The 16,633-nt window shown below is 43.1% G+C and overlaps 1 protein-coding gene across 2 annotated transcripts in view; it reads left to right on the top strand.

The window, feature by feature from the left end:
* Positions 1-7,739: 7,739 nt before the first annotated feature.
* The window catches only part of TARS3 (threonyl-tRNA synthetase 3), a 61,962-nt gene continuing 53,068 nt past the window's right edge, over positions 7,740-16,633 (top strand). Inside the window, exons 1-3 of one of the 2 annotated variants that reach the window (XM_080807414.1) lie at positions 7,740-8,159; positions 9,124-9,189; positions 9,838-10,034. In XM_080807414.1, coding sequence (XP_080663540.1) covers positions 7,860-8,159; positions 9,124-9,189; positions 9,838-10,034 — 563 coding nt within the window. In that variant the 5' untranslated portion in view covers positions 7,740-7,859. The remainder of the gene's footprint in view (positions 8,160-9,123; positions 9,190-9,837; positions 10,035-16,633) is intronic. The other variant, XR_013967055.1, reaches the window with a different exon arrangement.

Genomic DNA, 16,633 nt, shown 5'->3' with positions numbered 1-16,633 from the left:
AAACTGCACCAAAAATTTGCCGAAAAGACGGCAAATTTAACTGACAAATGTTGTGTGTTCTCCCTGCTCCACCAACGTGCTCGTCACCCCGACTCTCTTCCTCTCCTCCAGCCTCCCCGTGCCATGAGACACAACGACGTTGAAGTTAGACCAATGAATAGTTTTTATTATTAACTCTAAGTGTTCAAGTGACAGGAAGTGTTCATTGAAGCAGCACACTTGATTGTTGTCTTTTTTTTTTTTTTAATTTGTCAGAGAGAGTGAGCACCAGCAGACAGAGCAGCAGACAGAGGCAGAGGGAGAAGCAGGCTCCCCGCTGAGCAAGGAACCCGATGGGGGGCTCTATCCCAGGACACAGGGATCATGACCTGAGCCAAAGGCAGCTGCTTAACCAACTGAGCCACCCAGGCATCCCGATTGTTGTCTTATTTTAAGAAATCACCACAGCCACCCAACCTTTAGCTACCACCACCCTGATCAACCCACTGCCATCAACATCAAGACAAGACCCTCCAACAGCAAAAAGGTGATGACTCATTGAGAGGTCGGACGATGGTTAGCATTTTTCAGAAATAAAGTATTTTTAAATTAAGATGTGTACACTTTTTTATTAGACATAATGTTATTGCATACTCAACAGGCTACAGTATAGTAAACCTAAGTATTATGTGCGCTGGGAAATTAAAAAAAACTTGATTCTCTTTACTGGAATGTTCTTTCCATTGGAGTTCCTAGAACGGAACCAGCAATATCTCTGAGATACGCCTATGTTCCTTGCTGCCCTGTTTCTAATATTTTCTCTTTGTTGCTCTTACCATACATGGGATTCTCCTATTCATTGTACTTTCTGACTGGATATCATTTATGTGTGTGAATACTATTGATTTTTGCACATTAGCTTTATACTTTTTTTTTTTTAGGGAGAGAGAGAGAAGGGGCCTCTCCCCACCCCTCACAGCATGTGGGGGTGGGAGGGACGGAGAGAGGATCTTAAGCAGTTTCATGTCTGACGCTGGGCTCGATGTCACGATCCTGAGATTGTGATGTGAGCTGAAATCAAGAGTCAGTTGCTTAACTGACTGAGCCACCCAAACACCCAGTTTTATGCCCTTTTACCTGGATAAATTCTTTTTGTTTTTGTGTTGATTTTGTAATTGATTATTTAGAATTTTCAAGGTATGCTACCATGTCATCTCGATTAGAGATAATTTATTTCCTCTCTCCCTTAATCTTCTTTTCTCAGTTAGATTCCATTACTTGTACCTCCATAGCAAGATTTAAGTGATAGTGGAGTGAGTGGGCAATCGTGTCTGGTTTGTGACTTTGGGGCAAATACCTCTGGGTCTCCCCCTTAAGCTAGAACTTAAGTACTGTGGTTTTATGATTGAGGTATATATCATGTTAAAAAATATAAACCCACTTCAGGGATGCCTGGGTGGCTTAGTCAGTTAAGAATCTGCCTTCAGCTCAGGTCATGATCTCGGGATCCTGGGATCGAGCCCCATATCGGGTTCCCTACTCTGCAGGGAGCCTTCTTCTCCCTCTGTCTGCTGCTCTCTCTGCTTGTGCTCTCTCTCTCTCTCTCTGGCAAATAAATAAATAGAATCTTTAAAAAAGTATTTTTTACAAGCTTTTATTAGGAATGGGTGCTGCATTCTATCAAAAGCCTTTCCAGCATCTATGAAGTAATTAAATGGTTTCCTTTTTAGGCTAATATGATGAATTATATTAATCTATTTTCCATTATCAGTGTTGTATTCCTGGCCTAAACCCTACTTGATCATGTCATCCTATTTTCTTTATATAGCATGGAAACCTGTTCATTTTCATTAACATTGTATTTAAGATTTTTGCACCAGCATTCATAAGTGATGTTGATTAATTTTCTTCTTTCATGCCACCTTTATCAGCTGTAAGTATGTTATGTTTGTTTCATAAAAAAACGCATAAAACATTTTTCTTTATTTCCATGCTCTCTGACAATTTATTAGCACCAAGACTCTCTGATCTTTAATGGTCTGATTGAAATCCCCTGAAAATCATCTGGGCCTGATGCTTCTTGTGGGGTAGTTCTTTGATAAAACTTTACTTCTATGGAAACTGGTAGGTCTAACGTTTCTGTTTCTGCTGGGGTAAACTTTATTTGCTTAAAAAAATTATCTATTTCTTTTTGTTTTCAAAGTTTATTTTTAGAGGTACAGAAGGGAGTGTCTTATAATTTATTAAATTTCTTATGTATCAGTAGTTATTTTCTCTGTATCCTTTCTTATCTTGCATATTTATGCCTTTTTCCTTTTTTTCTTTGACTGTGGAAATCAGTCTTGTCTATTTTATTTCTCAGGGTTTGGGATATCTTGGTTTACTAATCTGATTGAAAGGTTTTCTGTTCTCTAGCTCATGAATTTCTTCCTTTTTCTTTATTATTTCCTGTGCTTCCTGCCTTCCTTTATTTTGCTGGTTTTTTTTTTTGTTTTGAATTGAGAATTTAATTTATTTCTTTTCATTTTTTAAAAAGATGTATTTATTTATTTGAGAAAGAGAGAAAGAGAACACGCTGGGGGAGGTCCAAAGGAAGAGGGAGAGGGAGTCTTCAACAGACTTGATGCTAAGTGTGTAGAGACTGACTTGGGTTCAATCTCAGGACCCTGAACCAGTCAGTGGCTTAACCCACTGTGCTGCCCATGTGCCCCTTCATTCCTTTGTTTTTACTGACACAGGTATTAGGGTTATGAATTTTTCTTTCATCACTGCTTTAAATGTATCCCACAGCTTCTTATGTGTGAGTATTTTCGTATCATTATTTTAAAGAAATTCTGTGATTTCTTTGTTTTTCTTCTTTTACTAAAGAGTTGTTTAATAGAGGTAATTTCATTTCCATGTGGAAGGGCTTTTTAAAAAGTTGTTTCCTTTCTAATTTCCAATTCCATTGTACTGGGTTCCAAAAATGTTGCCTGCATATTTCTAGTTTATTGAAGCTACCGAGGTTTTCTTTGGCTCTTGGTATATGATTAATCTTTGTGAAGAATGTGTGTGTGCTTAAGTAGTTTTTGATATATACACTAACCTTTTTATTATATTTTGGGGGTCTTTAACATTCTTACATTTCTGTGTGTATACTTGACCTGTCTTGAATAGAGTAATGTGTAAAGTTTTCCCATTATTAGTGTGTTTGATCTCTTTCTCCTTGTATTTCCTGAAGTTTATATTTTATATTGGTGAGTGCTGTGTAGTTTGCCTCATATATATTTTTAATTGCTATATTGTCCTTGCAGAATATAACGTTTTTTACATTATAAAGTCTCCTTTGTCTCACTGAAATTTTTTGTTTGATTTTTTTAGTATTCATATGTTCCAAATATTGCATGGGTCATACTTACATCCCCAATTACTTATCTGAAATTCAAATTTCGCTGTGCATCATATTTTATCTGCAGCTCTAAATACAGACAAGTCCTAGAAATAAGAATCATTGCCAGTACCCAGATTTTGCAAACTAAATATCAGTTAGGCATGGCACCTTGGAGATATGACAGATCCCATATGCACAGATGAGTCTAGAATATTTTGTGATATCAGAAGGTAAGGCAGGAATGAAATTTCTCAGGATTCAACTTGTAGAGGCTTCTAGTCCACAAGAGTGCAGCGACATTTATAAACCAGGCTCAGATTTTCTCTTCCTCAGTGAACTGGTGCTACAGAATTTCCCATGAGGCCATTGGAGCTGTGGTCATATGGGTGACTGTGTAACTAACTTGTGCCTTTAGACTCTGTTTGAGCCTGATACTATGTGTACCTCTTTATTTGATCATGGAGTGCTAATACACATGCCTAAACTTAGGGCTTGGTGGGTCAGACAACACCCAGCTCATGATGGACAATTTAGGTAGATTGGTAACTTGATGGCCCATGATCAAGAGATCAGTCTCCACTGTGGTCCAGGAGCAAACCAGAAGCTGCTTCTCAGAAATAAAGAACGACATGTGCTTTTTCCCCAGTCCTAAAAGACTATGTTGTGATTCCTTTATAAGTTCTGTCAAAGGTTACGAATACTGCTCTTACCTATAATGGACACTTCCAACACCACCAAATCTGTTGAATCATTGTGGTCCATGGGTAAACGTAACTAGCATAGCAGCCTGACCTATTTAGAACCTTCTGCTCTCGCTCCTTCTCAAAACTACAGTCTTTTGAGCTACACAGTAATTGGGCCAGAGTAATATATATACTCAAATGAGGTATACATTTTCTCTAAAATCCAAAGAGGCCCCTTAGGCATTGTGTGTCTTAGTGAGACAAGTCAAGATTCAGCCACTTTTCCTTCACCCTAGAAATGACATCTCTAGATGCCTTGACCTATCGGGCCCCCAAGAATTTCGCTGAATAGCAGTCCCCTGCAATTTTTAATTTTGGGATTTATTTCCCTCCCTATGTCTTTCACTGCCTTCTCGAGGTGACTATAGTATAGTTGACCCTTGAACAACACAGGCTTGAAATGCATGGGTCCACTTACCTGCGGATTTTTTTTTTTTTTTATAAATACAGTAGAGAACTAAAAGTGTATTTTTCCTTCCTTATGATTTTCTTAATAACATTTTCTTTTTTCTAGCTTACTGATTAGTAAGAATATAGCACATAATACATATAACATACAGAGTATGTGTTAATTGTATGTGTTAATTGGCTTTATATTATTGGAAAGGCTTCCGGTCGACCTCAAGTCTTCTGTTATTCATAGTTAAGTTTTTGGGGAGTCAAAAGTTATATGCAGATTTTTCACTGCACAGGGCGGAGATGTCCCTAACCCTCGTATTGTTTAGGGGTCAACTGTGTTTGTCATTTCATATAATGTGCTCACCAAGTAGAATCAGCAGTATGTTATTCATGATAGGACATTGGCGCGATGTCTTTGAAATAGAGCAGCAATCAAAGTTCTTGAGGACTATATTATGACATAAAGCTAGAGAGTCCTAGGTTGAAATGATGAATGTATTGCTTGTCTTGCCAACTGAATGAAAACTGCTTTTGATGGCCTTTAACTAATAGGTACAAAGTAAAAGCATTAGCCAGATCAATAGCTGCATGTAAGGTACCAGAGATTATGCTGATTTACTCCACCAATGAAAGCATATCTGGAAGAGGAGCTGCTACTAGAGTCACCGTCTAATTAAATTAATGACAATCCATTATAATTCTTCATCCATTTGCCTTCCCCAAAGGCCAAATAAGGGAGGCAAATGGAGGTGTGGTGAGAATCACCACGCTGCACCTTTCAAGTCATTGAGGGTGACAGTAATCTCTGCAATTCCTCCAGGACTATGGGATAGCTTTTGGTTTACTATTGAGAAAGTTCTAGTGGTTCCACTTGGTCTTTTCTACCAGATTAGCTTTAAGTCCATGGGTCGGGGAACCACTGTGGACAGTCTGCCAGTTGCTGAGTATGTCTATTCAAACCCTGCTTTCTGAAACTGGGGAAATAACCACAGTAACCTGATGAGTTCACCATCAGGTAGATACTAGCCCAAACCTGGAAACAACCCAAATGTCTAACAACACATAAATGGATAAACAAATTGTGGTATAGCCATATAATGGAATATTACCAGGGGTGGGTGAGGGGATGAACAACAGATATACCCACAGACATGGATAGATCTCACAATTATGCTGAATGAAAGGAGCCAAAAAGAAACCCAGTACATAGTATATGATTCCATTTATAGAAAACTCTGGAAAATGCAAACAAATCTTTAGCAACAGACAGAAGATCACTGGTCGTCTCAGTGATTGGAGGTAGAGGCTGAAGAGAGACAAATTACAAAGGAGGTTGAGAAAACTTTTGAGGGGGGGGGCCCTAAGTAGGGGGATAGCATTTGATCATACATGAGTCATGGAGGAATGGGAGGAGCGGGAACCAGATGGCAGCAGGTTGAGAAGTGACTGCGAAGAGGGTGCAGACAGTGAGTCTGTGTTACTCTGTCCAGAAGCCTACCAGGGAAGGGAAGAAAAAGATAGCGTGGTTTCAGTGCCATACATTACAGAACTTCCTGCTGGGAGCTATCTGTGATTCCAGTTAGCTTACCCCAATTAGCTGCCCCCCTCAGCCCCTGGAATGCAGATCTGCTCCCAGAGTGGCATTCATTCACCTCTCCACCTTTCTAATAATTGCCAACCTTTATTTTCCAGAGTAATTGCTCTCTGTGTTAACCTCATCAGTCCATCTAAGTTCTCCCATTTTGGAATTCTGATGGCCTTTATTACCTCTATTTAATCATATGATGTGTTCAATTAAATTTTACCAATGATGAAAGGCACCATAGTGTTAAGTACATAGACACTGGCATCAGATTATCTCAGCTCCGTCATGCAGTGTTTGTGTGACCTTGGTTAAATCACAGCCCCTCTGGGTGCTTGGGTGGCTCAGTTGTTAAATGTCTGCCCTCAGCTCAGGTCATGATCCCAGAGTCCTGGGATCAGGCCTTCATTAAGAAGCCTGCTTCTCCCTCTTCCATTCTCCCTGCTTGTGCTCCCTCTCTCACTCTGTCTCTGTCAGATAAATAAATAAATAAAACAATTAAAAAAAAACAAATAAATGAATAAATATTATAAATATACATATGTAAATAAATATATATTAATCTATATATTATAAATAAATAAATTTGCCTGTCAGATAAATAAATAAATAAAATCTTTAAAATAACCCAGTCACTTAGCCTCTCTGTGATTCAGTTTATCCATCAATTTGCTGGACATAATAATAGTATTTTTTGCTATGAGTACTAGAGGAGTTAGTAATTATCAAGAGCTGAAAACAGTGTTTGCCACATTCTAAGCCCCAAGAATGTTAATAAAAATCAATTTTTGTTCCTCTTACAGGAAGGTTCACGCTTTCAGTTACGTGGTATACAGGAATGTCGGTGGCATTTGCCCTAACCTGGAGCGATGAGCTAGCAATTGCCCGTGAGCTTTAAACTTCCTTAGGGGTCTTCCGTGCCCCCTGGCCCGACGGCCGCTGCACTTGGTCAGCTTCGGCATGAAAGCCAAAGATGGTGGACTCTCAACAGTCACTTTTCAGAACCTAGTCGCAAGTTGGAAGGATGGTGACGGCCAGAAAAAGAGTTACGCTAGGAAATCTTCCCAAGGTTTTGGACAATTTGCGTTTCAACCAACTCATGGTGATATTCATGGCTAGCCCCGAAGGCGCGGTCAGCCTTTTCAGTCCCCACGCCGCTCTCCACGTCCTGACCACTCCGCGTGACCACCGCGCCCTGACCACCCCAAACACCGCACCGCAGCAGCGAGCCCAGCCTCAGCCCCAGCCCGGCACTCACCCCACCCCTCGCCCCGCCTCCTGGCCGCACCTATAATCCTAGCCCTGCAGTGCCCCGCCCCACCTCAGGCTGCCTCCCCGCGGCTCCTATAGTCCCCGCCCTGCAGTGAGCCCCGCCCCTCCTTTTCTCGTCGCCCCGCCTCCCCATCGCCCCGCCTCCCCCATCGCCCCGCCTCCCCCATCGCCCCGCCTCCCCGCGGCTCCTATAGTCCCTGCCCCGCAGTGTGCCCGGCTCTGCCCCTCTCTATTGCCCCGCCTCTCCTCCTCGCTCCGCCTCCCCGCGGCTTCTATGGGTCCAGTCTGCCGAGAGCCCCGCCCTCCGTAACTCCGCCTCCCCGCGTCTCCTATAGTCCCCGCCCTTCAGTGAGCCCTGCCTCTCTTCTCCTCGTCGCCCCGCCTCTCCGTGACGCCCCGCCTCACCGCTGTTTTCTGTAGCCGAGCCGCTGTCTCCCACTCCTCCCGGTGGCCACTGCTTGCACCCCGGCGACTGCCCGCTGAGCGGCGTCGGTGGCTTGGGGAGCCGGCGGACATGGCGGCCGAGGCCGTGGCCTCACGCCTGGAGCGGCAGGAGGAGGACATCCGCTGGCTATGGGCGGAGGTCCAGCGCCTAAGGGACGAGCAGCTGAACGCGCCCGACCGCGGCCAGGCGGAGGGGCCGTGCCTGACGCGGGAGGTGGCGCAGCTCCGGGCCGAGAACCGCGACCTGCGCCACCGCCTCTACCGCCTGCGACTGTGCCTCGCCGAGGAGCTGAGCCAGCAGGCTAAGCTGGAGAGCGCGGCACCGGCGGCGGCGGCGCAGGAGGCCAGGCGCGCAGCGGCGGGCGCGCAGGTAACGGGGCGGCGGGGTCGCTGCGGGGAACGCGGGCGAGTGCCGCCTAGAGCCCGGGGCGGGTGGCGCGGCCGGTGCGACGGTGCACGGGTGCCGGTGATCCCGCCGGAAGGACGGGTGCGGCGGCGGCGCGCTGCAGGGCCCGAGCCTCACGGAGCGATGCGCTGTGCACCTGCTACAGCCCAGGGAACCAGTGAGGGGCCTGGACACCGTTTGGAGCCCTGTATTTCCAGCAGTCGCCGGACTGACTTAATGGTGTCATTTCTCAGCTTTTCCAGTAAATTGCCACGCATTTTCTTCGGTAGCAGAAATAGCATTTTCCTTTCTTTGAAAAAAATGCTGGAGTGTTTAAAACTCACTATTTCCTTAGCAGGAAGACCAACAGCTATGTAATAAATAAACTCATCCATTCCGTCTAATGAATGGCTGGTTCTGAGCTATTCACGACAGGTGGTTTTTGTTTTTGTTCACTTGTTGAGAGCTGTATATTTAGCTTTACTATTTAATAGAGTGTTTTAATATTTTGGTCCATTGAAGGACAAATTATTGTCGGGTAACATAATACATTTTCTGAAGTTCTAAAAGCTTTCTCAGACTGCGGGATGTTCTTGAGTTCTTTACCAAGGGTAACTGTAGTGCAACATCTTCCTAAAACAGTACATTTAAAGTGCGGCAGCAGGTACACAAGCATTTCCCAGCGACATTGTGTTTGAAGTTTAGGGGAAAAAAACTTTAGAGAGCAAAATATGTTAAATATACTGAGCAAGAGTGTGAAAATGCACAGACAGGAAGGATGGAACCCCAGCAAATGACTTGCCCATCTAGAGTTTTAGGTGGTGGTCAGGGAAGCCCAGCGTCCAACGTGGGACACCGGCTGACTGCTGGCATGTCCTCTCCTGTTTCCAGTGTGTTCCTTTTTCTCCACATTGGTCTGAGTTATTTATAACTTACCTTTATTTCTCAGCCTCCTTCCAGTCAAACCCAAGAAAAGAATGCTAAAATGAAGGAGGAAAGCAGGCCTGAGAGCGAGGTGAGTTGTTGCTACGGAAATAACGTAAAATACTCCATGTCATTTAAAGATGCTGATACAGTTAATTGCCTGATTTTTGATTAAAACATAATTACTAGTTAAATTACAACACTGGTAGTATATTCAAAACCTTGCAAACCGTAGCTGCCAGATGTCTTCGAGATGAGCCAGTCACGAAGAACCAAGACGAAGTACTTCTTTGTCTATTTAAGCTGAGATAGCAGAGCTTTTCTTTTGTGTTAAGGAAATTAGCCACCATATAAATCATGAAAACAAACCAGAGTAGGTCTTGAGCGTAAACACTGGACAGGAGCAAAGGAGAAAAACCTGGCCTCAGGGGGATCAGTCTGGTTGAGATCAGACAAACAGGAAAGACAACTGAGAATGAAGTAGAGTGGCATGTGGGTAGGTGGTGAATTGTGGACTGTGCATACATGGGTATTGAACCTACGGTAGAGGGAGATATGGTAGTTAGAAGAGGTAGGCTTTGAGCTGGACCCTGAGACATAAGGAGGTGGAAAGTGAATGGGAGGAGAGTTAAAAAAAGACCTGGGGTGTGCAGAGAATGGGGTGAGCCTTACTGCAGTTCAACTGGTAGAAAAAAGTGGGCTGCGTATGTTAACCTTCTTGTATTCTAATGACTTTCAGGTGACAAATCAACCAGATTTTGTGAAGGAAAGATTGAAGCTGTTTGAAATATTGAGGAAAGACTATCAGCTCCCATTTGCCATTACTGACAAAAAGGGGAATACAAACAACGTGATCACAGTGAGAGTGGCTGATGGGAAAGCAGTGGAAGGGGAAATCTGGAAAACGACACCTTATCAAGTGGCTGCTGAAATTAGGTAAACCATAGTTTGAAGAAGATAGTCATTATTCAGTATTGTGCCACAGCTTGGTGACAGTGTGTTCCTCAGGGACCATGAAAATATTTTTTATTACATGAATAAATTAAATGTCATTAATTTTTCGCTGCTTTGAAAGAGGACATTTAAATAAGTAATTGAATACCAGGATAAAATTTCTTCTTCTTTAAAATGTCCATATTTTAAAGTTCTTATCTTTTTTTTAAGATTTTATTTATTTGTTGGAGAGAGAGAGAGAGAGAGTGAGAGCAAGAAGGGGGAGTGACAGGCAGAGTTGGTAGGGGCAGAAGCAGGCTCCCTGCTGAGCAAGGAGCCTGATGTGGGACTCAATCCCAGGACCCTGGGATCATGACGTGAGCCGAAAGCAGGTGACTGAGTCACCCAGGTGTCCCCGTACTTTAAGGTTCTAAGAAAAATATATAGTAGAGAAAAATGTATAATCTTGACAGGTCTCGTTACATTGACTTTGTTCATCATCAAGATATTTCCATGAGATTTTACTGATCTTTCCTGGACTTGACTCCAAGTCTTCGAACCACGTTGGGCAGATCCCTGTTTCCTTTTATCTCTGTGAAATAATAATGCTTTTCCCATTTACCTAACGAGGTTGTAAAAGTTAAGTAAAATCCTGCATATGAAAAATACTCTGAAAACTAAAGTGCTTCTAGAAACAAAACAACTTATTATAGATTGAGGGTGTATGTGTTAGAGCTATTATCAACCCTGGAATAAGTACTTTGACTTTCCTAGAAATTAGATACATTAGTGAAGTTATGTTATTTTAACCAATATTAATTCCCAGCATTAAATATAATTCTATGGAAGCTATAGCTCAAGACTGCCATGTGAATAAACTTGTACTGTTTAAAAAGCAAGTTTTTTCAAAATTGAAATCTTCAGATTTCCTTGGAAAACAATAATTAAAATTATATATATATATTTTTTCCGTCCCATCATATCTTGCACTCTAACAGCCTCTCCCAGCCTGTTCCCATGTTTTCCAGGAGAGATGAATAGGTATGCTAGGAAAAAATGGGGTTTGAAGCAAAAAGTTTATGTTTCTTCATGGTGAGTCAGTTTGCATGTTGGCATATTAGAGACTGAGAAATTCTGCACGAAAGAAACCTGTTTGAACTTGGGAAACAAAGTTATTTGATTATAGGATGGGTTCTTCATTGTGCCCTTAATTATCTGCATTTCTACAGGGTACCAGTTTACAAACCCCACAGTCAAGTTTCATGAGAGAGGGATTGCAGGAGTGTCTAAAAAGTAAAATTAGCCAGAACCAAAACATGAGCTGGTATATCAGGCAAACCTGGTAAGAAGAAAGCAACGATCATAATATTACTATGAGACACCAGAATTCAGGACCGAAATCAAATCATCCAATGGGATATGGAGGCTTATTGCAAAAAGAGACAAACAGTGTAATCCACAATGACTATTTGTCATGGACCTTTATGAGTTAAATAATGTAGCCTCAGATCAGAAATACAAAATTATAGACACTCAGATGTTGTAGGCTTTAACCTGTCCTTGGACAGGTTCTGGATAGATCACATGGGTAAACATTAGTTAGGGTTTACCGCCACTGTGCGGTGAACTTATTCGCTGCTCACCAATCTCTGGTCTACAGACAGAGATCTCTTCACACCCGTGGTCTTGTTTTTGGCTCCTCAGAACCTTAATTATAGGTGGAAATACACAGTTCCCATATTTTGTAGGTAAAATGAAATCCATTAGGCACTCAGTAAACATTAAATGATAGCAAGACAAAACAAAATAAAACTTGAAATTAAAAAAGAGGAAAACCTCTTCAAAATAACCCAGGTAAAAGGAAATAAAACCCACAGAATTTTTAGAAAATACTTTCATGAGAATATATATCAGAAATCTGTGGAATAGAGCTGGGGTAGTGATCAGAAACAGATTTGTAGCGTCGAAGGCTTTTCTAATACGAAAGAGGAAAAGGAAGCGGACTAAGAATTCAACTCAGGCAGTTAGAAAAAAGGGCGGAGCTCTAAAATGAATTAGAGAGGGGCATCTGGGTGACACAATTCGTTGGGCACCAGGCTCTTGATCTCAGATCAGGTGGTGGTCTTGGGGTTGTGAATGGGGTTCTGTGTTGGGCTCCTACTTGAAAAAAAAAAAAGTTAAATTAGAGAAAAGTATTAAATGGAAAACTAAGTAAGTAAAGGTTCAGTGAGGTGACTCGATATAAAATAAATGAGAAATTACTAGCTTTGTTAAATTATACTGCCTCTTTTCTTGGGTAGCTGAGAGTTGATAGCATAGATAATTATTGCTGTTCTGGGGGAGTCTGAGCATAACAGGTAATGTGGAAATCATTAAGGAAAAAGGACAAATTCAAATGGCACACAAAAGAAAACACTGAAGAAAAATGGCTATGTGTAAAAATGACACCTAAAATGGGAAGTGACAGATGTGAAAAAAATGTACCCTATAAAACAAATGATTGCTCTCTAAGTGTTTTTCAAATTAATAGGAAAGAGATGAAAACTTCAACAGAGGAACAGATTATCTTAGAAGTGTAAATGAAAATTATTATGTGTTCTTGATTTGTCTAAGGTTTATGAATAGCAGTTAATATTGATGCAGTCTTGGGGAAATGGCACTGCTGGAGGGTAGATAAGTAGGTCCAGTCTCTTTCAAACTTTTAAAGCCGTAAAAACATGCAGACTCTAACTCTTGGACCTAGTAATTCTATACATAGCCATTTATCCTAAGGAAATACCCTTGTAGAGGGCTACCTGGGTGGCTCAGTCCATTTAAGTGTCTGCCTTTGGCTCAGGTCATGATCCCGGGGTCCTGGGTTTGAGCCCCGTGTAGGGCTCCCTGCTCAGTGGGGAGCCTGCTTCTCCCTCTCCTGCTTCCGCCTGCTTGTGTGTGTGCTCCCTCTCTTTCAAATAAATAAATAAGATCTTTAAAAAAAGAGAAGGAAAGAATATACCCCTGTAGAAAAAAGGGGGCAAAGGACATTTCATAGTAGTTCATGAAAGAGTTGTTCATAGAATGTGGTCCCCAAACCAATAGCATGAGCATCACCTGGGAACTCAGAAGAGCAAATTCTTGGGCCCTGCCCCACGCCTCTTGAATTAATTAGTCTCTGTGTTTGTGAGCCCCTCCAGGAGTTTCTGATGCAAGTCCAACTTTGAGAACCACTGAGTTAGGCTAAACTGCTGTTTCAAGAGACCCCCACCCGAAGACCATTGCTTGAAAAGGTAGACATCACATGCTCTCATATGACAGTCCAGAGATGACCAGTCCAGGCTGGTGGACATCTCTGGTCCATGCAGTCGTTTATGGACCTGGATTCCTTCTGTCTTGTTGATCTTCCATCCTCTTCCGGTTCATCCGGAAGCTGAGTTCATGGACTCACGGACTCACTTGCAGGCAGGGGGAAGACAGCTGAGGACCAATGATGCTTTGAGGGCCAGACCCCACAGCGGCACACTTTGATGTTCTCTTACATCCTATTAGCTCACCTTTAGTCACCTGGCCACCCTAGCAGTACGAGAGAAAGGGAAATGTTGCCCCTGCTTGCCAGCCACATATCCAGCTAAAGCATTCTCCCCACGGAAGAGGGGAATCCTGGCTTAGGGGACAGTGTCTGCCACAATGTGCCCCTGTGGCATCCAGGAATCTGTGAAATCCCTTTTTCATCATCCAGCACACTCAGTCCCTCCCCAGGAGAGACAGCTCTAGGTCCCATCAGCTGAAAGCATGGGATTTCCAAGTGATGTGCAGAGCACTCTGTGAGGCTGGTCCCTTACGTTCTAGCAACAGATAAGCTGGCAGACAGGACTGCCCACCCCACATGTATATACAGTGATGGAATACACAGGAGGCCACCATGATTGAAGTGTATCTGGAAGAAAGAGGAAGGAGCACTAGGGGATCAGGTAGTGTAGAGAAGCCGTCAGATCCTGCTGGCAGTGATGGGGAAGGCCTGTCTGGCCGCCCTTTGCTTTCTGGTCCACAGTCCCCCAGAGGCCCTGATTTTGCTCTTTGGGAGGTTCCTCTTTGTCCATCATCCTCATTAGTCACATCTGAAGTACAGGACAGTTTGTCCCCGAGGCTGTACCTGGTTCCTGCTGGTGCACACTTGGGGGTTCAGAGCTCCTTTAAAGGATTGCACAGTCACAGGTGTTTGTCCTTTGGTAGTCCTGATCTTTCTAGCATAGTAGGCTTCTGGGCTGTTTGCTTCTAAATCAGCTCCACGTGAAGTCATCTTGCTTAGGGAATTCTTCTACACAGAGACTTCTCATCCTTTTTTTCCCCTGGCTTTTGGCTTGGCTCATTCCTCTGTCCCTCAGTTTAACCACAGGCTGTGGGGGGTGGCACCCTTACTCTGATCCCTGCAGTGGGCCTCGCCCCTATTGTCAGTCTCAACGGGTGGCCTTTGAGAATGTCCCTCCTGCCATTTGGGATGAAAGACTGTTTCTCCAATCTGGCACAGCCTCACATTTCTGGACTCTTAGTCAGTTTGGATTACAGGCCATAGGCAGAGCCTCTCTTGGCAAAGTCCCGTCCCTTCCATCTCCGCCTGCAAACCGGATACTTCTCAACTGGGCTGAGCTCGGTGGGCTGGTATTTTGCAAAGGCTGCAGTGGCTGTCCAGTGTTAAGCAACATTCTGCCTTTCTATGACTGTTTCCTTTTGTGCTGCAGGCTTCATGAGCACCTTAGTTTGCTTTCAGGCTTTACTGAATACGTTCTCAACTATTTAATCAAATACCTATCAATATTTGATATTTACCAAATGTCGAATATCAAATGATTCCATGGCAAGGGGCATTGGCTTTCCACATCTCACTGCCCATTTGCTAAGCCAGTGCCACGTGTTTTGGTGTTCACCTCTGTGTCTTTAGTCTTCTGTATTAGTTAAGATACAGGCTAAGCCGCTGTGACAGAGGCCACAAAAAATTCAGTGGCATAAATAGGATCAAAGTCTTTCTCCTGTAGCAGTCTGGAGGTGCGGGGGCCCAGCTTGGCAGGGCAGCACTCCTCTCCATAAGTCATCTAGAAACCTGAATTCCCTCCGTTTGGTTGAATCATCAGTATGTACATTCCGTGTCGCGCTGTCTGCGTGGTCCTGGGGAACAGTGTGCATGTGCTATGGTGTGCAGAGGGCGGGGAGGGGATGTAGAGGGGCTCTCCGAGGTCTCAAGGCTGAGATACACACGTGCTACAGGCCACTTTGACTTGCATCCGTTGCTTGCAGACCTAGTCACGTGGCCACATCTGGCTGCAAGGAAGGCTGAAAACCTCCCTGAAGGAGGGAATGGATTTGAAGAACCCTTAGCAGTCTACACAGCCATTAAAAATGACAATAAAATTCTACTACATTAGTAACAGTAGCTAGCATTTAGTGAGAAGTTTTTACTGTGAGTATGGCCTTATTTAATCCTTAGAATAAATGGATGAGGAAGGTCCTTTAGATCCCCATTTTACAGATGAGAAAGCTGAGGCTGAGAGTACACTGTTCAGTGTTCAAACCCAGGTTGGTCTTGACACCAGAGCAGGTGCTCTTAAACCACAGCTCTGTACCGCTGCGCACGTTACTTACAGAAATGCAAGTTCAAACATCATATTGGAAAGAGGACACGGTCTCATAGTACCTGACATTATGAGGGGACAGAGAAAAGGTATCCTTGGGCGCCTGGGTGGCTCAGTGGGTTAAAGCCTCTGCCTTCGGCACAGGTTATGATCCCAAGGTCCTGGGATCGAGTCCCACATCGGGCTCTCTGCTCAGCAGGGAGCCCGCTTCCTCCTCTCTCTCTGCCTGCCTCTCTGCCTACTTGTGATCTCTGTGAAATAAATAAATAAAATCTTAAAAAAAAAAAAAAAGTATCCTTGAACCTTCCCCCGGTTGGAAAATTTGGCAGACTATTCCAACAGAGGTCATTAAAGCACGTTTCCCTGACCCAGCAGTCTTACTTCAGGAATTTTTCCTGAGGAAATGACAGGGAACTAAGATGTGTGTTCAAGAATGTTCACTGCAGTGTTATTTGTCCCCAAACAAAACAGAAAAAAAAACCCACAAAGAAATAACCAAAATGCCCAGCCACAGAGGGTTCAGTAAGGAAGTCTTACCAGTGTGTTTCTCAGGTCTGCCTGTTGTCAGGGAAAATGTGTGACTTTACTGAGTTTAAAAAGTACGTTACCAAATAACATATCCAGAATGGTACTATTACTAGATTTTTATATTGATATATATATATATATATATTTATCAAAAATTGTGATAGGACATACAACAAAATGTTAATAGCAATTTCTGGGGGCTGGGATTGAGGGTGGTTTTTTTTTTTTCTTCTTCTTTGCTTTTCTGTGCGTTCCAGGTTCTTAATGTATTGTTTTTGTCAATAATTTTCAAACAATAAATGTGGGGGGGAGCGGTGTGTGTGTGTGTGTGTGTGAGAGAGAGAGAGAAGGATGGGTGGATATAGAAAAAAACTAGAAAGACATGTACTAAAATGTTAGGAGTAGTTATTTCAGGTTGGCGAATTCAGATGTGATTTTTATTTTGTTCTTTGTGTTTTCTTTTTTCCAAGT

This window comes from Martes martes, assembly GCF_963455335.1.
Source record: "Martes martes genome assembly, chromosome: 7".
NCBI lineage: Eukaryota > Metazoa > Chordata > Mammalia > Carnivora > Mustelidae > Martes > Martes martes.
This window is presented reverse-complemented; position numbering and strand designations above follow the sequence as displayed.